This window comes from Anomaloglossus baeobatrachus, chromosome 4, assembly GCF_048569485.1.
Source record: "Anomaloglossus baeobatrachus isolate aAnoBae1 chromosome 4, aAnoBae1.hap1, whole genome shotgun sequence".
NCBI classification, from domain to species: domain Eukaryota; kingdom Metazoa; phylum Chordata; class Amphibia; order Anura; family Aromobatidae; genus Anomaloglossus; species Anomaloglossus baeobatrachus.
The window spans coordinates 558,741,231-558,765,783 of NC_134356.1; the positions used below are offsets into that span (position 1 = coordinate 558,741,231).

A 24,553-nucleotide genomic window follows, 5' to 3' on the forward strand; every position below is an offset into this window, starting at 1 on the left:
TTTTTTTTTTTTTTTTAACATTTCATAACACTTTTTTTTTCCTGTTTTTCAGTCTGTTGTATAACATAATTATAACTCATGCTGCGAAAAACAACCCCCCACATGGCGATTTGGATGAAAAACTAACAAAAAAAAAAAGATTCGGCCAAGAGAAAAAAGTAAACATGAGAATTGGCTGCGGAGGCAAGGGGTTAAATGAAGCCACAAGGTTGGGATACTCACGGCCCTTGCGGATGTTGAGCAGCAGGTTGCCTTTCAGCACAGTGCACCCTTCCAACATCTGAGCGGACGTGACAGAGTCGATGGTTTTCTCCTCGGAGTAGCAGATTTTTGGACACAGCCCATCACAGGGACTGCAGAACATGCTGCTAGAGGGAAACAGACACACTTACTCATACAAGAACCAGTAGCACCAGACGACTAGAAAACCAGTACGCACTAATACTGATGTGCTTTGTGTTCAATGATTCATGGACGACACAACTGAGCACCCGCGACAGTCAGCCGAGCTCTGCGAGTACCCGCTTGCCTCTGATTGGTCAGCGCGCTGCCTTTGAGAAGCGGCTGACAGCGGAAGTTCCTCCATCGTCGCGATGGTTACCCGATACACATCCTGTACCGGCGAACTACAAGATCCATGAGGCTGGGCGATGAAACAGAAGGTAAGGGGAGCATAAGATGTGCGTGTTTGTGTGGACTGCAAGAGCAGGTCAGAGCACGGTGAAAGTACGGAACCGGAAGTGTGTGCGGTGAGTATTTGCTCGTACAGAAAAGCTTGCTCGTAAACGGAGTTACAAATTTACAACAAGCTCTGCTCGTATAGCGAAATACTCACAAACCAGGTTACTCGTAAACCGAGGTTCCACTGTATTTAGAAAAGCGTGTAAGGCTCGTCCACCGGCTGCATCTGATACTGCCCAGCTCCACTCACATGAATGGACAAACTGCAGTACCGGAGACAACCCAATGAGAAGGGTGGTGCTGCTAATAAAAGGAAATAGCATCCTAGTCAGTCCCATTCTAAAAGTGAAAGCCCAACTAGGGTTCTGTTCAGATAGATGTTAAAGCTTCTGATGGATAAATGACGGATCCATTTTTAATCCAAGTACATCGGTGGCTAACAGATTCCATTGGCATTAATGTCACAACTCCTGGTATTTCCCAGAGGAGCAACGTGGCTGACTACTACGCACATTCTTCCCACAAAATCCTATGGAAACCTGAGGAAATGGATGTACCTGATGACTCGGGAACTCTACAGGATAGGGATTGTTAGAAGCGATAGAACAGAACACGGTTACGGTCACTTTACTTTTGCACTGGACACTGCAGATTATGAAGATGGGATTTCTCCACACATACCTAAAGCGGATGCCTTGGTCATAAAAGTAAAAACGGGAAGTCACCAGCTCACCATGTTTAGCCCCTGCACGGAGACCGCCTTGACCAGCGTGAACAGTCCAGGAAAGGAGGTACAGAATACAATTTAATTAAATGGAGCACTTTATTTCATAAAATTGAAGTTAAAATTCCATAAGTAGAAACAACACATTGAAAAGAGAAAAATATATGGACAATTGGACCATATAGGATGGCAAGGACTACGCGTTTCAGAAACCCTCCAGCGTCCTTAGTCAAAAAAGAAGCTGACAAAAGACACTGAAGGGTGTCAAACGCGTAGTGCTCGCCATCCAACATGGTCCAATTGTCCATATATTTTTCTCTTTTTGACGTTGTTTCTAATTATGGAATTTTAATTTCAATTTTTTTTTTTCAAATAACGTGCTTCATTTATCTACTCGGACAACTCCTACTCATTCCCCTTGTTCGTCCCTGTAAAAATAAGCCTATACTCCCCTCCGGTACGGTCGTGGTTCTAGCGAAGTCTGAAGTCGCATTCTCGGGGCCCATTGTTACGACACACGAGTCCTGCAACCAATCAGCGCCGGCTTCCTTCTCTCTGCCTTCGGACAATAAGGCAGGAAGTCAGCAGAGCGCTCACACCCTGCTCAAATGTCAAAAGGCGGGAAGACAGACGGCGGGCAACGATTGCCGAGGAGCTCGTATGTCAGTGTCACATGGGCCCCAGGAGCGCCACTTCAGACATCTCTGGAACCGCGGCCATACTGGCGGGGAACATGGGCGTAATTATTTCAACAGGGCGAACAAGAGGAATGAGGAGGGGTTGTCATAGTAGTGGAAATCCCCTTTAAGCTGGGTTCCCTACCTCCTTTCCTGCTTTTGACATAACACTGCTGAGGCAGTCTTTGACCGCTTTTCCACCGTTCAGTGAGGCTCTCTCACCGTTCTCTCTGCTTACTGTCAGTGAATAGGATGAGGACAAGGACAAAAACAATCTCTCAATCCTAGAATGAGTAACTTGGACTGATCTAAATACGTGAGAAGCACAACTCATTCAGCGCTCAAGATGAGGGTCTGGTCAAATCTATGATTAGTTGGATAGGAGCCTTTCACAAAAAAAAACCAAAAACAGTAGAAAGATCTAAAACCAAGATTCTCCAATCATATTTGTCAATGCCCCAAAACTCAAACACTTCAGCTCTGGGATGTTTAGAGACATTTCTGTAGATGAGAGTTCAGCTCACCTTCCGTTGATGATATAGCCGGATGGACACTCATCTATACATTCGCCGTTGTGGATGATAAAGGGATTGGCGCCAGTATACAAGGTGTGCACGTTGGCACAGTCTTCCAAGGTGATACAGCGCCATCCCTCGAAGCTGTAGGTGTTCTCAGGGCAGCTAGGGACACATCTGCCCTCATAGTAGAAATGTTGGCAGGCCACACAAGCACTGTCGTTGTTCGGAGCGATGCAGCTTCCCAGGCATTCTGGATGGCAGCACTCATTCTGGTCTGAGCACGCTAGCTTCCCGCACTCGCTGGGGCACACTGCAAAGACAAGAGCAAGAGAATACATCAGTGAACGAGCTAAGATTTTTTTCCCAATATAAGTTTTTTCTTTCAGTATCTTAGTCACATAAGAGTATCACTAAAAGGGGTTGTCCAGGTTTGGGATGAAAACCAATAGTAAAATATGATCCTGATGGTGAAATTACATGTAATGTTTGTAACAATAATTGCTTTAAAGGGGTTGTCCAGGTTTGGGATGAAAGTTGCAGTCATTTTGTGAGACTACAGACTTCTGTATTCTCACAGCGGGCACACTGCGCACTGTCAGCATTCTCCAGGGCCGCTCCGTCACATGCAGACTAGACGTGCTCAAGTCACTTGCAATGAGCGAGGCTATGCATGTCTAGTTGGACTATGAGTAACTAAGGAAGTAAATAAATTTGTGACGGCTCGCTCTTGCCGCCTGCACCGGAGAATGCCGACAGCAGGCACACTGTGGATCCAAAAGTCTGCAGTCACAAAGTAACTACAGGCTTACATCCCTAGCCTAGACAATCAGTTTAAAGGGAACCAATCACCAGGATTTTCCTACATAACCTAAAGCCAGTGCTATACTGGCACTATCAGGCTGATTCTATACACACACCTGTAGTGGTCAGCTCGTGTATATACAGTAGGTTTTGAAATCCAGGAAAGTAAAGTTTATAAAATTGGCAGCTTCTTGAGTGACAGCAGCTGAGGATCAGATAATATCTGGGGGCTAAGCAGAGTTATCCCCTCCCCCTGTTAGAATTAGTTTAAGTATTATACAAATCAATTTAACTTTTCCCTAGCAGGACCTGTATGAGGTCATACCCATGTGACCAGAAGGGGCTGGGCCTCACCAGAAAGCAACATTTTTCTGTTTGCTATCAGCTTTGTTGGCTGAGGCCCCGCCCCTTCTGGTCACATGGGTAGGACCTCACAGGTCCTGTAAGTGAATTAAATATATTGTATAATACTTAGAATTAGCAGAACAGGGGGAGGGGATAAGTATGAATATTCCGCCCAGATATTATCTGATCCTCAGCTGCTGTCACTCAAGAAGCTGCCTCTTTTATACTTTACTTTCTTGGATTTCAAAACCTATACATCCAAGCTGACCACTACAGGTATGTATAGAATCAGCCTGATAGTGCCAGTATAGCACTGGATTTAGGTTATATAGAAAAATCCTGGTGATTGGTTCCCTTTCAAGCAATTTTTGTTAAAAACAGGAACTTTCTTTTGACCATCAGGATCACATTTTACTATTCTGTACATCGGAAACAGTTACACAACATGTCCAACAGATTTACCTTAACATCAGTTAACACTTAGAAATGAATGTGTGTGAACAAGGAAAAACAACGCGTCATTCAACCTTACATCGTCACTGTGATAATACCCTTGTTAGATTGGCCATTAGTGCAAGTACTTTATTCAACTAAAATGACATTTTCAGCTGAAAACTCACTCTGCCGAGCCAATCACTAGATATGTCCCTTCTGTCCAATTTGCTGTCCTTTTGTAAAGGGTAATCCATCTGTAGCAACAGACGCCAGGTGGGTTGGTCTCTCTGCTCATGCTCTCCTGTCTGTCTAACTGTATACATGCATAAAAGAAAGTGGGCATTCGGTTCAAGATAAGCAAGCCACTGGACAATTGCAGGAGCAGTGCACACTGGCAAGTGACAGAAGGGAAGTTCCAGCATCTATAGTGCTGGCAGAATGCTGGCGAGGCATGGCCATAGCCTAGTCACAAAGAATAGATTAAAACCATGCATCTAGTACAGCTCTTCACAACTCTAAGGCTATGTGCCCACGGGGACAGTGTCCTGCGGATATATCCGCAAGACATTCCGCAGGAGCTCCCAGGAAACAGCACCACAACTTTTGTCTGTTTCCATGCTGCGGAATGTCGTGCGGATATGGTGCGGGCTTTCTGCATTGAGGATACAGTACCATGGCTTCGGCACTGCATCCTCAATGCAGAACAAGTGCTGCAGTGATCGGGGGAGTTCATACTCACCTCCATCACGCAGCACCTCGCTTTCCGGCAGCCGGGTCACTCTCTCAGCGTCTGCAGGAGAAGGTGGGCGGGCCTGAATTAGCTCCGGCTGTCACATGACCGGAGCTTGTGCAGGCTCCACCCACCTCTTCCTTCCTGACCTGGATTCACTGCGCTCCTGTACACCGGACGGAGAAAGTGACTCCGGTGAGGCAGGTAAGTATATGTGACCCTGCGGAGAAATCCGCAACAATAATTGACATGCTGCAGATTTTTCCGCACGGAAATCCGCACGATTTCCGCTGCGGAAAAATCCGCAGCGTGGGCACAGCATTTCCCAAATGCCATAGAAATGGCTGGGGAGTAGCTGTGCTGCAGATTACTGGAAAACCCGCAGCTTTTCCGTGAGAAATCCGCAGTAAAATCCGCGCATTTTCCGCAGTGTGGGCACATAGCCTTAGAGACTGTCTTCACGGAGTCTTATTTGATCATTATATTCAGTATATTGGGAGGCAGTGCTGACACTGGTCAACAAGCCTTGTCCCCAGACTGATTCTGGTCTCATCGAATCTGTAGCTAGTAACTCTAAAGCCAATTATAGTGAATAAGGCTTTCCGTAATTGAAGTTTGTCCACTAGGTCCATAAATAAAGACTAAAATCTGAGAAAGGCTCCTGCCACACGAGCATAGCCTTTACCTATGTGACTGCAAAACTCGAGCAGTGTAATCGCTTTTTAACTTTTGTCCCACAAGCATATGTTCACTAAGCAGCAGGAATGGAAAATCTACAGATTAGCACAGATCTACTGTTGAACACATGGTTTGCATGACGGCTGAAGCACATACTTCCTGTAAGCAAAAGTAATCATACCTAATGAAGGACAGATGAGAGCAAATCCGAGTCACTGCTGGGCCCCACTGTGCATGTGCCTGGTACAGGCCGGAGACCGCACAGTACAGGTGTCCCGCCACCTCTGCACTATGTATTCACATTAAGAAGCCCTGATCCCTGCTGCTTTCTACATGCCCATAAAATCTGGATCCCGGCACTTGTACCGGACCGACGCTAGGTCACCAATTAACCCTATGGTGATCGCTTTCATTCAGAGGAGCCGGTGAGGATCGGGTATAAAGCGCAATGTGCCCAAATTGTGGAAAGTTTCTTCAGATTTATCTCCCTAGTGGTTCACATTTTTTACCAAATGTAAATTAAAACCCAAATTATGTATCTTTTCTGAAAGTAGACTAAGGGCACCCTGCACTGGACACTTAGGCACCTTCATTCCATGTAGAAAGGTTCCTGCATCCACCAAGGGTCACAGCTAAAAGGGAAAGCTAGGACAATAAGGGTACGCTCACAGATCAACTCTGCTTGATTGACAGGACCCTTTCTATTTGCACCTAAGGAGAAACCTGTTAAAAAAAACCTGATCAAACAGGAAGAATCCAGAGGGGAGTCACTCCGCAGACCCTTCTACCCATCCCCAGTTCCTTGCCAAAAAACAGCTCTGTATTATGGGATTTTATGTGGCATATGGCCCGGGCAGCATGAATCTGATGACGGGTCTTTAAAAATGCTGAAAAACCTTTCACGCAGAGTCAGGATTGCTCACAAGTCTCAGTTCTCACATGTAGTCTACAGCTACTTGTCCTCACTGCTGATGGGGCAAAACAATTCACTGGAAAATTAAGGACTTTCAGATACAAAGCTGATCAATTTCCCAGGACCGTGGCTGACGTGGACATAAGAGACGGGCCCGTGCCGCTCTCACTGCCATCATGTACACAGCAGCTCTGTGCCACCATGTGCCAGACACAGACATATCAATGGACACACAATGCACTGGAATAAGAGTTACAATGACACTCGATGGCTAATCACGCGTCCTTCTAGAAGTCAGGAGATTCTGGGAAGCCTTTTCACGGCCTGAAAGGGGCAATGAGTATAAATCGGATGTCGACAAGATCATAAATTAACCCAAAACCAAATTTTACCACTTCTCCCTCAACCCAATAATAATTTCTATCATTTATGTTTGATTACTTGAATAAGCCCCATAATATTCTGCAGTCCATAACAGACATCAAAGTCCCCATTGGGACAATCTAAATTCCCGATGATTGTACATATTAAGAGTGTGGAGGAAATTCACACAAACGCCTTCCAGAGGTTGTCCTCGGTGGGATTTGGTGCTAGCCCATCATTGAGTTGACAACAAATGTTAGGATGTTCATTCACATTAGATCAAGTCTATTACGTGGGTCTCCGCATGATCGGACCACTATATTACCTGTATGATCGCCTCCCCTACTGCCTCTTCCCTAACAAATGGTGTTTGGGGAGAACAAGCTGGAACATGATATTTCGTGGCTGATTATTATGTTCCCAGGAGAGACAAACCACCATAGGCGTTGGCCACGACCTTTACCCCCCCCATTGAAAACACATGCACACTCACCTGACCAGAGTGTCCATTTGTAGATGAAAAATAGTTGAATGAAAGAGTATAGTAAACTACAGCGACTCTTCCATTCACTGGATAGGAGGGGTATATTGTATTCTCTATCTATGGCATGCTAGTGTTCGGCAGGAGGACACGGTGGGCATATTTATTATTTACTTGTTGTGTCAAATAAATGAAGCACCGTGCTGTAAGTGGTCATCAGTCCTCCAGAAAGTGAGAAACGTCTTGTAGTATATCATCACTCTTGGTAAAGAAGGGGGCAATGCTGATTAAGAGTTTCTCCTTGATGGCGTCCACATACCCCAATAAAGCCTAAAGGCCACTTTACACGCTGCGAGATCGCTAGCGTGCGCACCCGCCCCCATGGTTTGTGCGTCACGGGCAAATCGCTGCCCGTGGCGCACAAAATTGCTCGGACCCGTCACACTACTTACCTGCCTAGCGACGTCGCTGTGACCGGTGAACCGCCTCCTTTCTAAGGGGGCGGTTCGTTCAGCATAACAGCGACGTCACTAAGCGGCCACCCAATAGAAGCGGAGGGGCGGAGATGATCAGCCGTAACATCCCGCCCACCTTCTTCCTTCCTCATTGCGGGCTGCCGCAGGTGAGGTGAGGTTCCTCGTTCCTGCGGTGTCACACGTAGTGATGTGTGCTGCGGCAGGAACGACGAACATCGTACCTGCAACGATATTTGGGAATAGGGGAGCATGTCAACGATAAACGATTTTTCACGATTTTGCGACCTTTTTTGATCGGACGTAGGTGTCACACGCAACGACATCGCTAAAGCAGCCGGATGTGCATCACAAATTCCGTGACCCCCAACGGCATCGCTTTAGCGATGTCGCTACGTGTAAAGCGGCCTTCAGAGAAGTGGTTTCACCAACTGGATCCCACCTTTGAGCCGGCGGAAGTTATTGGCAGACCCCCATGTATACTACCAGATCGCTCAGACACCCCGATGCCCATCACATGACGTTACATTGTCAGCAGTCGCCAGTCACAGACATGTGAGACTTTTTTATCTTGCACATAACTGGAGGCTGGCCAATAGCCGGACCGCCCGTGGCCTCGCTTACATACCTCTACGAAAAGATCAGCATTATTGGAATGTCAATCACACAAAGCATCTAACACATTTGCACCAGACAATGCCTTCAGAATTTCCAATCCATCCGTCACTTGTGTGGAGGAGAATCTTGTAAGGAGCGCCGCTTCCCGTTTGTATATACCTTATAAGAGTAAAATCCCACTGCCCTTCTATGACTAAGAAGTGAGGAATTGAGGGCGCAGAATATGCTATATTTATACCTCATCCTGACTGTGCTTATGGCCTATTTCCACTCCTGCTTACTGTACACAGAGCTATTTGAGGCATTGTACGCTGCCTGAACAGCGTGGATGGATTTCCTAACAAGGCAGGTCTGTGTCCCACAGGAACAAACCTCAAGCTGTCTGGTGCATAGAGCGAGGGCCAAAATCAGAGGGGAGAGGCCCCTGCCCTGTGGTTTTGGCAGTTATTCTGAAAACTGGTGTTGGTTACAAGTTTTGGGCAATTTCACGCCTAGCTGGTGTTAGACGTGTGTCAGTGCCCCTGACATAGTGGGCACCGCACATAGAAATCGCTGGGTGCAAGTTTTGCACAGGGAGGGTAATGGTATCACCCACATGTCTCAGACTCCCGGAGAAGTGAAAGGTTTGTATTCCAAGGATAGCAACTTCTTTCCAGAGAACCTGCAAAGCTAGAAAAATACATGTGCAACCAATACGATTTACGGCCTAAAATGCAAAGTCAACAAGCCTTTAGTAGAGAGCGCAGACCTCTCCGGTCTCACTGACCTGGCACTGTTTTGGCTCAGCACTTCCGGAGGAATTACATACAGAGCCAGACAAAGCCGATACCACAGTGCCTGGAATTTCCATCCGGATTGGAGGTGTTAAAATCCAATATATTACAATAGCAGCCATGTACAGGGGTGCTGAAAGTTTGGGAACCCTACAGAATTTTCCATATTTCTGCATAAATTTGACCTAAAGCTTCTTTACATTTTCACATAAGTCTTAAAATTAGTTTGTTAAACATAACCAAATCAAAAACGAATACAAAATATTAGACTTAGAAGTAAAACTGATCCAATATCACGTCTAAGTATCAAAAGTCTGAACCTTTGCTCACAGGTCAGTGACAGACTGGTGCGGCAATAACTGTCTAAACCATTCTAGTAATTATTTCTGCACATCGGCTTGGAGGAATTTTAGCCTATTCCTCCCCACAAAACAGCTTAAAAGTAATCTGTCAGCAGGTTTTTGCTACCTCATGTGACAGCAACAGAGTAGGCAAAAGGATTCTGAATCCAACAATGTAGCACTTAGATTACTGGCTGCAGCCGTTCTGACTTAATCAAGTAACTGAGTTTATAGCATGTAGCTGAGCCCAAGGAGCTGTGACCACCAGGCTCTATAGAGATTGTGCATAGGCTGTGAGGTGTCAATCACAGCAGGGGGTGGCCAGCTGGACCTAACACAGTTAATGACAAAGTAATAAAGCCATTAGTTTAAGAATATTGCACACACACACACACACGTGCGCGCACACACACACACACACACACACACACACAGATGAGAAGCACAGTTTTGTTTTTTTTCTGTTTTGTTTTTTTTTACCCCTTACAGCATGCTGTCCTCTCCTTACATAGCAAAAACCTGCTGACCGATTCCCTTTCAGCTCTGTTATTTTGGTGGGTTCCTCCCATGAACTGCTCTCTTCAGGTCCTTCCATAGCCTTTCTATAGAATTAAGGTCCGGACTGTGACTTGGCCATTCCAAAACTAACTTAAAAAGGAACAGTCCCTTCTTCAAGTTCCTATCCCAATATATAGTAGGTGTAATAATAATGGCACATACATCCAATTAGAAATGTACTTTAGTTCTCCTGAACTAGCCATGTCTCTTACCTTATGTGCAGGGCATTGCAGCTTGGGTATCCATGGTTATGATGAGAAACTAAACTGCAATACCCTGCACATGAGACAAGATACATGGCTACATCAGGAGAACTATACTACATTTCTAATTATATGCATTTGCTAATATTATAATTACTACACCTACTACACATTGGGCTAGGATCTTGGAGATGGGAATACACCTTTAACTTCTCTTTAAAAAGTCTTTTGTATAGAGACTAGTCTGCTTTGGGTCGTTGTTTTGCTCCACAACCCACGTTTTTGAGATCCAGCTTATGGCAAGATGTCCTGACATTTTCCAGTAGAATTCGTTGGTGATCAGAAGTGTAGCAATGGTGAGTAACACAAGATGGAAGCGGTAATGGATGACAACCCAGTTTTCCCAGTAGTCATAATCATGAAATGGTCTGACAGAGGTCACCTCATAGAATCATAGAATGGTAGAGTTGGAAGGGACCTCAATGGCCATCGGGTCGAACCCCCTGCGAGTGCAGGCTTTCCTAAATCATCCCAGCTATATGTTTATCCAGCTTCCGCTTGAAGATTTCCATTGATGGAGAGCTCACTATCTCCCGTGGTGCCTGTTCCACTCTCTGACTGCTCTCACCACCTCCCGTGGTGTCTGTTCCACTCTCTGACTGCTCTCACCACCTCCCGTGGTGCCTGTTCCACTCTCTGACTGCCCTCACCACCTCCCGTGGTGCCTGTTCCACTCTCTGACTGCTCTCACCACCTCCCGTGGAGCCTGTTCCACTCTCTGACTGCCCTCACCACCTCCCGTGGTGCCTGTTCCACTCTCTGACTGCTCTCACCACCTCCCGTGGAGCCTGTTCCACTCTCTGACTGCTCTCACCACCTCCCGTGGTGCCTGTTCCACTCTCTGACTGCCCTCACTACCTCCCGTGGTGCCTGTTCCACTCTCTGACTGCCCTGTCAGAAAGTTTTTCCTAATGTCTAAACTGAATCTCCTTCCTTTTAGTGTCATCCCATTGCTTCTTGTACTTGCTTGTGCTAATGAGAATAGGGTAGTTCCCCCTTGCGCTGTGACTACCTTTCAAATATTTGTAGACCGCTATTAAGTCTCCTCTCAACCTTCTCTTTTTCAAACTAATCATCCCTAGTTCTTTTAGCCGTTCTTCATATGACATGGTTTGCAGAGCTTCTACCATCTTGGTTGCTTTTCTCTGGACTTGCTCCAATATATCGATGTCTTTCTTGAATTTTGGTGCCCAGATCTGTACACAGTATTCCAGGTGGGGTGTGACCAGGGTAGAGTACATGGGAATGATTACCTCTCTTGATCCAGATCCAATGCTTATCTTGATACATCCCAGAATTTTGCTGGCCTTTTTAGCTGCAGCTCCGCATTGTTGGCTCATGTTAAATCTGGGATCCACTATTATGCCCAAGCCCTTTTCCCCAGTGCTATCACCTAGTTCTATGAGGTCTTATGGTTGTTTTGGAGAAGAGGGATATTTCAAGCTGGTTGAGGACCATAGATATATGATGGCTCAAAGCATTAGCTGACCATGTAAGTGGTACTAGGGGTGACTTGAATTTTCTCTGAGAAGTCAGGGTGGGTTATTCCCCACTCTCTATTGAGAATACCTGAACCCAGTTGAGCTGAGCGAGCATGTGTATGTGGGATGACTGTCGGCAGAGACCGCTATCAGGCAAACAAGCATTCAACCGTCCGGTATCTTAAGAGTATGAGCAGCTCTTCAGTTTGACTGCTTGAGGTGATCACTCCCTAGAAGTGAAGAATAAAGTTGTGACAAGTCCACTTTCATGAAAACTGCTTGAAATGTAATAAAGACTGGTAAATATTTCCTAAAAGGTTCTACCTGGCACATTAACAAAAGCAACTGGAGCCGTACAGAAATAATAGGGAAGGGTGTGCCGCCTGTTAAAACAATGACTCAAGATGTTTTCAGGGCTATATTTCATACTCTAAGGGTCAATTGAGGCAGAAAATAGAAAAACTGAAAAAGACAGCAATCGAAGGACAGTGAAATGAAGACCGAACGGCAAGTTATTCCGCAAGCATTCTTAGAAATCATGGCTGTTTGTTTTGCTCTATTTATTCCCCTCCTGCGACTTTGTGCCAGACTTTCTGCGGGTGATGAGTAGATCACTAATAAACCAGTAGAAGGCATAAAAGATGGAAAGTGCCAGCGTAACGGGACATTTATGAGGACCTACACGGCCTAGAAACAGTCTGGTGCTACTATGTTGCATTTTCTGGACTACTGGACCCTAGTTGTTGAAGCTCCCAGTACACAGAAGTGATGGTAAAGCTGTGGAGACGCTCAGAGCAAACTACTTGCTACATTTCTCAAAGGCTCTTTGCTTCCAGCTTTCACGTTTCAGGGGTCAATAAAAATCAGCTCCACTGAAAGGAGAAAAGAAACCCAGAGGTATCTCTGCTCCGCACAGCAAGCGGGCCCGGCCCACCGATGCCAGATGGGACCCCTCAGGAGGTACCACATAGAATCAAGGTGTAACGTCCAAAAATTAGAACGGTAGCCATAAGATGGACATGGAAAATCTAACAAATGTTTGGTGGAGGGTACAGAATAACTGGGGGCTACGCTGGCTACTGCATCAGCAGAGGAGTCAATGTGATGCACACTCAAGGAGTTTGATGGGAAGCTGAAGTGACCGACTTCTCGTAGGTTAAGCAAAAGCATCCTAAAGCTGTTTTTCCAGACTGAGCCTCAAGGCACCGTCTCCTCAGTTATCTGCCACTCATTATCAGAGACTCATCTGCCGGGCCCGCAAGAAATCTCAGACTCCTGAAAGATTGGTGGCGGGAGGGGCGGACATATATTTTATTGAAAATTGTACATATTTATTGCACATTATAGAATACATATATTACATATATATACAAACACAGTATATCACGAGTACACCCCTCACAATGTGATACAAGGTACAGTAGTCAGTATGCAGCTTGTATAAAAGTGTAAATTTGGTGTGTGCTCTTAAAACACAACACACAGCCGTTAATGTCTAAACCGCCGGGAGCAAAAGTGAGTACACCCTTAAGTGAAAATGGACAAATTCTGCCCAAAGTGTCAATATTTTGTGTGGCCACCATTATTTTCAAGTAATGCATTAACTCTTGGGCATGGAGTTCACAGGAGCCGCTGGATCTTCTTCCATGATGGTATCAAGCAGATGGTGGAAGTTAAAGAGCTTGCGCTCCTGCATCTTCCATTTGAGGATGCCCCACAAACGCTCAATAGAGTTTAGATCTGGAGACATGCTTAGCCATTCCGGCAACTTTACTCTCAAGTCTCTTTTCCAAGGCAGTGGTCATCTTGGAGGGTTGTTTGGGTTCATTATGTTGCCCAGATTCCTCACGGAAGGGCTCATGCTCTGCTTCAGTATGTCACAGTAAATGTTGGCATTCATGGTTCCCTCAATGAATCGTAGCTTCCCTCAGCCGTCAGCACTCATGTAGCCCCAAACCAGGACATTTCCACCACCATGCTTGACTGTAGGTAAGACACACTTCTCATTCCTCACCTGGTTGTGGCCACACAGGCTTGACACCATCTGCTGTGTATTGAGCTATGTAGAGGTCACCAAACGTACACTGTTATACAAGCTGTACACTGACTACTGTACATTGTATCAGTTTATATACATATCTAAATCATATTTTTTGGACCACAAGACGCACTTTTTTCCCCCCAAATGTTGGGGAAAGTGGGGGGTGCGTCTTATGGCCTGAATGTGGCTGCGGGGAATGAGGGTGCTGCGGGTCATCGAAGGCACGAGCAGGCTGTAGCAGCCTGCCGTGACCACGTGGGCCCGCTCATTACATATGCACGCCCATCATCTCTTAGCGCTGACAGGTGGGCGGGGTGAGGGGAGGGGGGATGAGCGGGGGGTGCGCGCATAATTAACAGCCGGCCCGCATGATAACCCCTGGCAACTACAGCCTGGAGTGATCATGTGCGGCTGTATTCACTGCCCCCGTGCATCATTATCACCGCGGGGTGCAGTGAATCAGTACACTCACCCGTCACCATGTGTGGAGCCGTCCCCCTGCAGCATTGCGATGTCTTCCTGTCTGTGCTGGTCAGCTGATCTGTGCTGGTCAGCTGATCTGTGTAGAGAGCGGTGAGCACAGTGATGACGTCATAGCTGTGCGCACCGCTAGTGTCCACACAGATCAGCTGACCGGCACAGACAGGAAGACATCGCGATGCTGCAGACAATGGTGACGGCAGAGAGGAAGATGATCGGTGCTGCAGGGAGTGAGGAAAGGTGAGTATAAACGTTTATTTTTTTTTTCTGTGCCATAGGCTACGTGCCATATACCAGGATGGGGGGTATATGGGCAGGATGGATGGGGGGTATATGAGCAGGATGGATGGGGGTAAATGAGCAGGATGGATGGGGGTAAATGAGCAGGATGGATGGGGGTAAATGAGCAGGATGGATGGGGGTAAATGAGCAGGATGGATGGGGTTAAATGAGCAGGATGGATGGGGGTAAATGAGCAGGATGGATGGGGGTATATATGAGCAGGACGGATGGGGGTATATGAGCAGGACGGATGGGGGTATATGAGCAGGACGGATGGGGGTATATGAGCAGGACGGATGGGGGTATATGAGCAGGACTGATGGGGGTATATGAGCAGGACGGATGGGGGTATATGAGCAGGACGGATGGGGGTATATGAGCAGGACGGATGGGGGTATATGAGCAGGACGGATGGGGGTATATGAGCAGGACGGATGGGGGTATATGAGCAGGACGGATGGGGGTATATGAGCAGGACGGATGGGGGTATATGAGCAGGACGGATGGGGGTATATGAGCAGGACGGATGGGGGTATATGAGCAGATTCATATACAATCCAGGATGATCGTTACCAGAATGGGGTACCTTAGTAGACAATTTGGGGACATTACCCCCATAACAGTGTCAGCAGCAGATCCTCGCCCCATAACTGTGTCATGACCACGAATGTGTGTGTGTGCATAATATATTATATACACATATACATATATATATATATATATATATATATATATATATATATATATATATATATATATATATATATATATATATATATATATATATATATATATATATATATACACATACATACATACATACATACATACATACATACATACATACACACACATTTTATATTGTAAATGTAAAGAAGGAAAAAAAAAAGCGTGGAGGAAGACGAGAAAAGCAATGAATGTTTTTACTGATTATTTCACCAAAGCTAAAGAGGTAACAAAAAAAAAACCAAACCAGAATGGAGCGCGTGCTGTGGGGTGCGGACACCGGAGTGATGGGCGCAGCATTGCCTCGCGTGGAGCAATTTACTGCAGATAGCGCAGGGGGGGGAGCCCTGCATTTATTTGTTCCGCGTGATAGGGGCATTTGTGCACAGTATGGAAAGCTGGAGCAAGCATGTTCTGTGTCACAGGACACGGCCCGGCAGGAAGAAAGCACACAGTGATGCAAGGGACTGGCTCTGCCCATGGAGCCCGCAGATTGCGCAGCTTCACATCTGGAGGGACGGCTGTGCACTGGAAACTACAGAACTAGCGGGTTCTCATGGAAACGTTTCAAGGACTTCACAAGGTGAGAACAGAAATTCCCTTACTGCCTCGTCCTTGCGGATAAGAGGGCCACATGTGCTGCAGAAAAATAAGAAGGGGGGCGACGAGAGGACAAAGCCCGCAGGAAAACAACAGCGAGGACGAGAAAAGAACAGCTACATGAATGGAGTATTGTTAGTGTGTGCAGACGTGGGCATCAATGGCGAGGCTGGGAACAGCAGCTCCTGGGCACAATGCGACACCACGTGACACGTGTTTTGGAGTCTGGAGTGAGATCACATGACTGGCCGCGTTTTCCTCCAGACACGAACGTCACAGACACTGTCTGCAGCAGATCCACGCACTGCATGTGTGATCCAGCGGACCCCGGCCACCACCAGCATCATACCCATCTGCAGCCCACCACCAGCATCATACCCATCTGCAGCCCACCACCAGCATCATACCCATCTGCAGCCCACCACCAGCATCATACCCATCTGCAGCCCACCAGCAGCATCATACCCATCTGCAGCCCACCAGCAGCATCATACCCATCTGCAGCCCACCACCAGCATCATACCCATCTGCAGCCCACCACCAGCATCATACCCATCTGCAGCCCACCAGCAGCATCATACCCATCTGCAGCCCACTACCAGCATCATACCCATCTGCAGCCCACCACCAGCATCATACCCATCTGCAGCCCACCACCAGCATCATACCCATCTGCAGCCCACCACCAGCATCATACCCATCTGCAGCCCACCACCAGCATCATACCCATCTGCAGCCCACCACCAGCATCATACCCATCTGCAGCCCACCACCAGCATCATACCCATCTGCAGCCCACCACCAGCATCATACCCATCTGCAGCCCACCACCAGCATCATACCCATCTGCAGCCCACCACCAGCATCATACCCATCTGCAGCCCACCACCAGCATCATACCCATCTGCAGCCCACCACCAGCATCATACCCATCTGCAGCCCACCACCAGCATCATACCCATCTGCAGCCCACTACCAGCATCATACCCATCTGCAGCCCACTACCAGCATCATACCCATCTGCAGCCCACCACCATCATACCCATCTGCAGCCCACCACCAGCATCATACCCATCTGCAGCCCACTACCAGCATCATACCCATCTGCAGCCCACCACCAGCATCATACCCATCTGCAGCCCACTACCAGCATCATACCCATCTGCAGCCCACCAGCAGCATCATACCCATCAGCTTATGAGGAAGCCATCATCAAGCAAAAACACAACACCTTTGTCTAGTGCTCCGCTCTCTCCAGCATGAAGCCGGCAGCGCCAACCAGAAACCATCCTCAGCTGTACATCACGATTGTAATAAAATTACAAAAATAGCAAAATATCAAAAAGACAACTAAATAAATATCCTCCACAACTTAGAATACTCACAGCAGATAAAGCAGTGATGACTAAGGCTAGGTTGAAGGTTCACGTTTCTGTTGTTTCGTATCAGTCACAATCCGCCGCTCTGATAAACAACGCAATTCATTTGGCAGATTCCGTTGTTTCCCATAGACCTATATGAGCAGCGGATTGTGACTGATGCCCTTGCGTTGCATCCTCCGCCCGACTGATCAGTCATGGAACGACTGACTGTCGGGCGGCAGGAACGCAGAGTGCAACTTTGAGCAGCGGATTCCTTAGGATTTCGCTGCGCATGCTCTCTCTCGGCGGCCGAACAATCAGCTGATCGCTCTCATTAGCCGGCCACCAGGAGATCATTTGTTCGCTCTCAAAAGCCGGCGGCCGGCTAATGTGAACAATCAGCTTATCGTTCCCTCACGTTTTGCAACGGAGTCTGACAATGAATTCTTATTCTTGTCATCCGTTGTACAACGCATCAGTCACAAGCATCAAGCAACGCATGTGACTGATGCAAAACAACGGAAATGTGAACCTAGCCTAATACCGCAGATATTGTGTATTTATTTTTCTGCACATGCCATTTTATACGGGGTGCAGCCAGGCCCCTTAATGTTTGGACTTGCATATTGGAGACTCCGTCCCTATACAGTGCACATTAGTACCGGGCAGCCCGCCTGATGGAATAGTATGGGCGTGTAATAGGCTGCTGACTGGGTTACTATGCACCTGTATTGTAAGTGTGAACAGAGCCCTATACAAGCCACTTGTGTGCAATTTTACCATCCAGCGATCACCCCCTCCATATTCTGGAGTTGTGTGAGTGATTTGCTCCTCTTGCACCTGTGATATTTCCATCTATTGGGGTCTTGCTGCACCCTGTTAGTGCATTAGTTTTTCTTGGCCTGAGCAGTTCATCACTGCTTTATTCTGCTGTGAGTATAAAAAAAAAAAAAAAAAAAAAAAAAAAAGTTATAACCTTCTCAGAAAACCCCTTAAGTTCTGTACTCCCCAGGATAAAAACAAAAAAAAAAAAACCCCGCAGATTTTTAGCGGTTGTCAATTGACTACAGGATATATCTGACATAACACCATTCAAGTCTCAGAAGACCTGATGCCAACATCACTGACATCACAGGTATGGGACGTGAGGATATAGTGGGTTTATTTTGCAATGTAGAATATTTAAAGCGCAACAGATTAATTTTTATTTTATAAATCAATAGTACACATGAAAAGAAACTAATAGTTATCAGATAAATTTGCTTCTTTCTCTGGCAGAATTCATCAGTCATTATCAAAATTCTCAGTTCTGAGATAAAATCCGTACTCAGTGAAGACTTTCCCATTACTGAGGTAGGTGATGGTAGCGGTTACTGATGAGGAGGGTGGAGCCAGAGGGTGGAGCCGGAGGCAGGCAGAGGGTGGAGGAGCCAGAGGCAGGCAGAGGGTGGAGGAGCCAGAGGCAGGCAGAGGGTGGAGGAGCCAGAGGCAGGCAGAGGGTGGAGGAGCCAGAGGCCGGCAGAGGGTGGAGGAGCCAGAGGCCGGCAGAGGGTGGAGGAGCCAGAGGCCGGCAGAGGGTGGAGGAGCCAGAGGCAGGCAGAGGGTGGAGGAGCCAGAGGCAGGCAGAGGGTGGAGGAGCCAGAGGCAGGCAGAGGGTGGAGGAGCCAGAGGCAGGCAGAGGGTGGAGCAAGAGGCAGAGCGGGGGGGAGGGGGGGGGGGGGACACAATAGGCAGAGCCAGAGGGAGAAGCATGAGGAAAGGAAGAGCCAGAGGAAAGGGAGAGCCAGAGGAAAGGGAGAGCCAGAGGAAAGGGAGAGCCAGAGGAAAGGGAGAGCCAGAGGAAAGGGAGAGCCAGAGGAAAGGGAGAGCCAGAGGAAAGGGAGAGCCAGAGGAAAGGGAGAGCCAGAGGAAAGGGAGAGCCAGAGGAAAGGGAGAGCCAGAGGAAAGGGAGAGCCAGAGGAAAGGGAGAGCCAGAGGAAAGGAAGAGCCAGAGGAAAGGAAGAGCCAGAGGAAAGGAAGAGCCAGAGAGAAGAGCTGCCTCTCATTCCTCTTCTATCTACATAGAATCTCATCAGTAACAGCTGCCATCTTTTATCTCAGTAATGGGACAGTCTTCGCTGAATACAGATTTTACCTCAGAATTAAGAAGTTTGATATTGACTGATCATTTCTGGCAGAGAAAGAAGCAAATTTGTCTGATAACATACATTACAAAGCTGCTTATTAACATGCGTACTATTGATTTATGAAATAAAAATTAAAATGATGGTTATGGTTTAAGACATAAAATGGTCTGCGTAGTGGATAACCCCAAGGGGGTTACATTGGATCCAAAGGCTTTTGCTAGAATAAGAAGCCGTATTCTTTGTGGCCATCCACGAGCTGGTGATCCATTCTCCAGCAGCCCCACCACAGGAGAGACTGGCCCTACATGAATTAGAATAGATACACACAGCACTTCAACGGACCGTGGACACCGCAGGTCTCCTCTCAATACTGTTTGCTGATTCTTTAACCATCTACACACCAGCCAAGGCACCTGCATTATAGCAGTATTGAGCCTTGCACATTGATAAAGGTCTTCACAGACAGAAACGTCTGCATTTTGCTGGTTTGAAAAATTCGCCCATTAAAAATTTTCCAATCACCATATGAGTGCCAGGTTTCCTGTAATGGATTGTAGCCCCTACATGACACCTGCTGAAATCAGCGGCCATTTGTGTAATAATCAGTGTGTTGGGTCCTCATTGTCGTAAGTACTTCATTTGTACAGGGCCGGTCTCTGCACGTCCTGTTCTGGCCGTAAGATCATGTCACCACTGCAGGCAATCACTGGCCACAGACGCGCTGGTATCCAGATGGGGAACATATAAAATATTGATTTCTTTTTATTAAACTTTTTTTGTGAAGGTAACAGGGGAAAAAAATGTAATTCTGTCATCATTTTCTTGAGGAGCGTTCCCAGTGCAGCATAAATAAAGCATCACATACCCTGTCAGCACAGCGGCTGCACTGAAGCCTTCTGCTGCGGCCCAATAATGGAGCACAGTGCACACCATGACCAGAGCGTTACAGAAGAGGAGCTACACAAAGGGATTCTCTAACTACAATGTGATACAATATTCCAAGACTTTGCTTTCTTTACAGGTTTTCAAGATCCCTGATTGCAGTCACTGAGTGGAAGCTTTAAGGTTTACTTCCAAATTGATAAAACTCTTATGTCAACAGTTTTGATTTTCACTTGTTCTTGGCTAGCATAGCTATAGAATAGGCGACTAAAGATCTCACACACAAAGCTTTGTTCTGGGTACCACACTTCTTTAAAGGTAGAACCCACGTTTTTTTCTGATGTTTGGTGACATTTTGATTTACACCAGTACACTAACTGCAGAGCACTTGGCCAACATGGTCGGAAAGAAGTGTTCTAAGGCTGTGTTCACACATGAAGTATTTGGTCAGTTTTTTACCCATTTGTAAGCCAAAATCAGGAGTGGGTGAAAAATACATAAGTGGTGACCGTGTATCATATTTTTCCTCTGGATTGTTTCACTCATTGTTTTGGCTACAGATACATAATGCTGCAGGGTGTATCTGTATATACAGTGAATTGTGAAAGTAATCAACCCCTTGGCTTTTCACCTATTTGGTTACGTGTTTAAACATTTTTGTAATCAGATTTGAGCGTCATCCATCAGAAGTTGGGGAAGTGAGAAAAATAAAGACAAAAAATAAAATGGGATAAAATAAAAATTGCCATATGCATATGTATTCACCCCTTTTGCTATGAAGCCCCTAAAAAGTTCTGGTGAAAAAAAATTACCTTCATAAGTCACATGCTTACTGAAAGGAAGGCCCAAATACATGGAGGAAGGTACTATGGTCATAGGAGAGCAAAATTTAACTTTTTGGCCACTTAAGTAAACGTTATGCCTGGCGCCATACCAACACTGCTCATCACCTTAATAACACCATCCACACAGTGAGACAAGGTGGTGGCAGCATCATGCTGTGGAGTTATCTTTTCAGCAGCAGGGCCAGGAAAAACAGCCAGAGACGTGGGGAAGATGGATGGTGTGAAATACAGGTACATAATGAGAAGGCAGCATGGGAAGCAGGTCCCCCCGGCCCGCGCCCTACGCTCCGCTTCCCCTGGCCCGCACCCTACGCTCCGCTCCCCAGCCATCATGTGTTGTGCGGAGCCCCGTTCAGAGAAGCAAGGTGATACCGAGGTGTACACTGGGTGCACATGCCAGTACAGCAATCCACAGACTACACCAATCATCCACTGCGGCTTTGCTGGGTAGACCGTGCCTCCGGTGTGACTGGGATAAGCAGCCCCCACTATGGTGTGACGCCTGAGACAATGCAACAATCCGGTGTGTGAGGAGTGTGGACATGGGAGTGAGAATGGGGCAATGTGACTAGTCGGATCAGGTCTGTGGTCGGAGCCTGCAGTGCCGAGGCCATGTGCTGCCCCGCCGTGCACGGACATCAACCTCCAGCAGGGACTCCGGTACCATCCCACACAGCCTAGCAGCCATACTGGAGAACACCCCTATTTCCACATATGGAACAATCCTATACAGATTACTATAATGAAATCGAGGAATCAACAGGGCGCGTCCATACAGATTAGGGGTGGACAAGCTTATGTAATGCCTTGCCCGTAACCACTGACTGGCTCGGTCATGTCTGCAGGGCTTCCACGCTCATTTAGTGGCGTAGCAGCTCCTGCACACACCTGTCCTGGGGTCACAGAAACTTCTACGTGCCGCCCGAGATCCGCTGATTCCGCTCCTAATTATCCCCACGCCGCTTTGTTAGGATCTGCCCCGCATCATCGGCAGCCAATAGAAAGAAGCGGCCGCGCATAATAAGGCGGGATCTCAGCTGTAACCAATGGGCGGGCAGGGGGAGGAGCCGGGTGATTGATGTGTTATTCAGCGCAGAAAGGAGTAAACAACGTTTTTATTATCGTGGAAGAGGCGGGGCCGCCCGTAACCCTCTCACTGCCGGCATCCTGCACGCGGCCCTATAGGGCGTCGTGCCTGCAGTACAGCACCGGGCACACGGCAGATGCGCGGTATATGGGGAGGGCATGAGCGGAAAACACAGGGCTGGGATGGCAGCACATGCACCGGACGGGAAGGCACCGGCATCTGAGGCAGCGGCTCCTCACCATCCACAGGACTGAGCACTGTGCAGGTGTAGACGGAACGGGGGGAATTCCTGCCTATAGAGGACCCCGAGGCCGCCATGTGTGCTGTGCCCGGGCTCCAGGGCGGGGTATTCCCATACAGACAAACAGCACACTTTTTTTTTTTTCCAAGGAGGGCAAATACCCTTTTAACAAAATTTAAGCAGAAAAGCCTCTGAGCACCCGGCTCCGCCGCCCAGCCCCCTCCTTCCCCCCACCCGGCTCCGCCGCCCAGCCCCCCTCCTGCCCCCCACCCGGCTCCGCCGCCCAGCCCCCCTCCTGCCCCCCACCCGGCTCCGCCGCCCAGCCCCCCTCTTCCTACACCCCACCCGGCTCCGCCGCCCAGCCCCCCTCCTGCCCCCCACCCGGCTCCGCCGCCCAGCCCCCCTCTTCCTACACCCCACCCGGCTCCGCCGCCCAGCCCCCCCTCTTCCTACACCCCACCCGGCTCCGCCGCCCAGCCCCCCCCTCTTCCTACACCCCACCCGGCTCCGCCGCCCAGCCCCCCCCTCTTCCTACACCCCACCCGGCTCCGCCGCCCAGCCCCCCCCTCTTCCTACACCCCACCCGGCTCCGCCGCCCAGCCCCCCCCTCTTCCTACACCCCACCCGGCTCCGCCGCCCAGCCCCCCCCTCTTCCTACACCCCACCCGGCTCCGCCGCCCAGCCCCCCCCTCTTCCTACACCCCACCCGGCTCCGCCGCCCAGCCCCCCCTCTTCCTACACCCCACCCGGCTCCGCCGGCCCAGCCCCCCCTCTTCCTACACCCCACCCGGCTCCGCCGGCCCAGCCCCCCTCCTACACCCCACCCGGCTCCGCCGCCCAGCCCCCCTCTTCCTACACCCCACCCGGCTCCGCCGCCCAGCCCCCCTCTTCCTACACCCCACCCGGCTCCGCCGCCCAGCCCCCCTCTTCCTACACCCCACCCGGCTCCGCCGCCCAGCCCCCCTCTTCCTACACCCCACCCGGCTCCGCCGCCCAGCCCCCCTCTTCCTACACCCCACCCGGCTCCGCCGCCCAGCCCCCCTCTTCCTACACCCCACCCGGCTCCGCCGCCCAGCCCCCCTCTTCCTACACCCCACCCGGCTCCGCCGCCCAGCCCCCCTCTTCCTACACCCCACCCGGCTCCGCCGCCCAGCCCCCCTCTTCCTACACCCCACCCGGCTCCGCCGCCCAGCCCCCCTCTTCCTACACCCCACCCGGCTCCGCCGCCCAGCCCCCCTCTTCCTACACCCCACCCGGCTCCGCCGCCCAGCCCCCCTCTTCCTACACCCCACCCGGCTCCGCCGCCCAGCCCCCCTCTTCCTACACCCCACCCGGCTCCGCCGCCCAGCCCCCCTCTTCCTACACCCCACCCGGCTCCGCCGGCCCAGCCCCCTCCTACACCCCACCCGGCTCCGCCGCCCAGCCCCCCTCTTCCTACACCCCACCCGGCTCCGCCGCCCAGCCCCCCTCTTCCTACACCCCACCCGGCTCCGCCGCCCAGCCCCCCTCTTCCTACACCCCACCCGGCTCCGCCGCCCAGCCCCCCTCTTCCTACACCCGGCTCCGCCGCCCAGCCCCCCTCTTCCTACACCCCACCCGGCTCCGCCGCCCAGCCCCCCTCTTCCTACACCCTACCCGGCTCCGCCGGCCCAGCCCCCCTCCTGCCCCCCACCCGGCTCCGCCAGCCCAGCCCCCTCTTCCTACACCCCACCCGACTCCGCCGCCCTGCCCCCACACGGCTCCGCTGCCCAGTACCATCCTGCCCCCACACGGCTCCGCTGCCCAGTACCATCCTGCCCCCCACCCGGCTCCTCCACCCAGTGCCATCCTGGCCCCCCACCCGGCTCCTCCGCCCAGTGCCATCCTGCCCCCCCACCCGGCTCCTCCGCCCAGTACCATCCTGCCCCCCCACCCGGCTCCTCCGCCCAGTGCCATCCTGCCCCCCCACCCGGCTCCTCCGCCCAGTGCCATCCTGCCCCACCACCCGGCTCCTCCGCCCAGTGCCATCCTGCCCCCCACCCGGCTCCTC

At 49.5% G+C, this 24,553-nt stretch overlaps 1 protein-coding gene across 2 annotated transcripts in view; it reads right to left on the reverse strand.

Moving 5' to 3' along the window:
• Window positions 1-24,553, reverse strand: part of IGF1R (insulin like growth factor 1 receptor) — a 209,270-nt gene that overhangs the window by 64,032 nt on the left and 120,685 nt on the right. The window contains exons 3-4 of one of the 2 annotated variants that reach the window (XM_075345987.1): window positions 2,607-2,910; window positions 223-365 (exon numbers count right to left, since the gene is read on the reverse strand). In XM_075345987.1, the coding sequence (XP_075202102.1) occupies window positions 223-365; window positions 2,607-2,910 (447 nt within the window). Of the gene's footprint in view, window positions 1-222; window positions 369-2,606; window positions 2,911-24,553 lie in introns of both variants that reach the window. The other variant, XM_075345986.1, reaches the window with a different exon arrangement.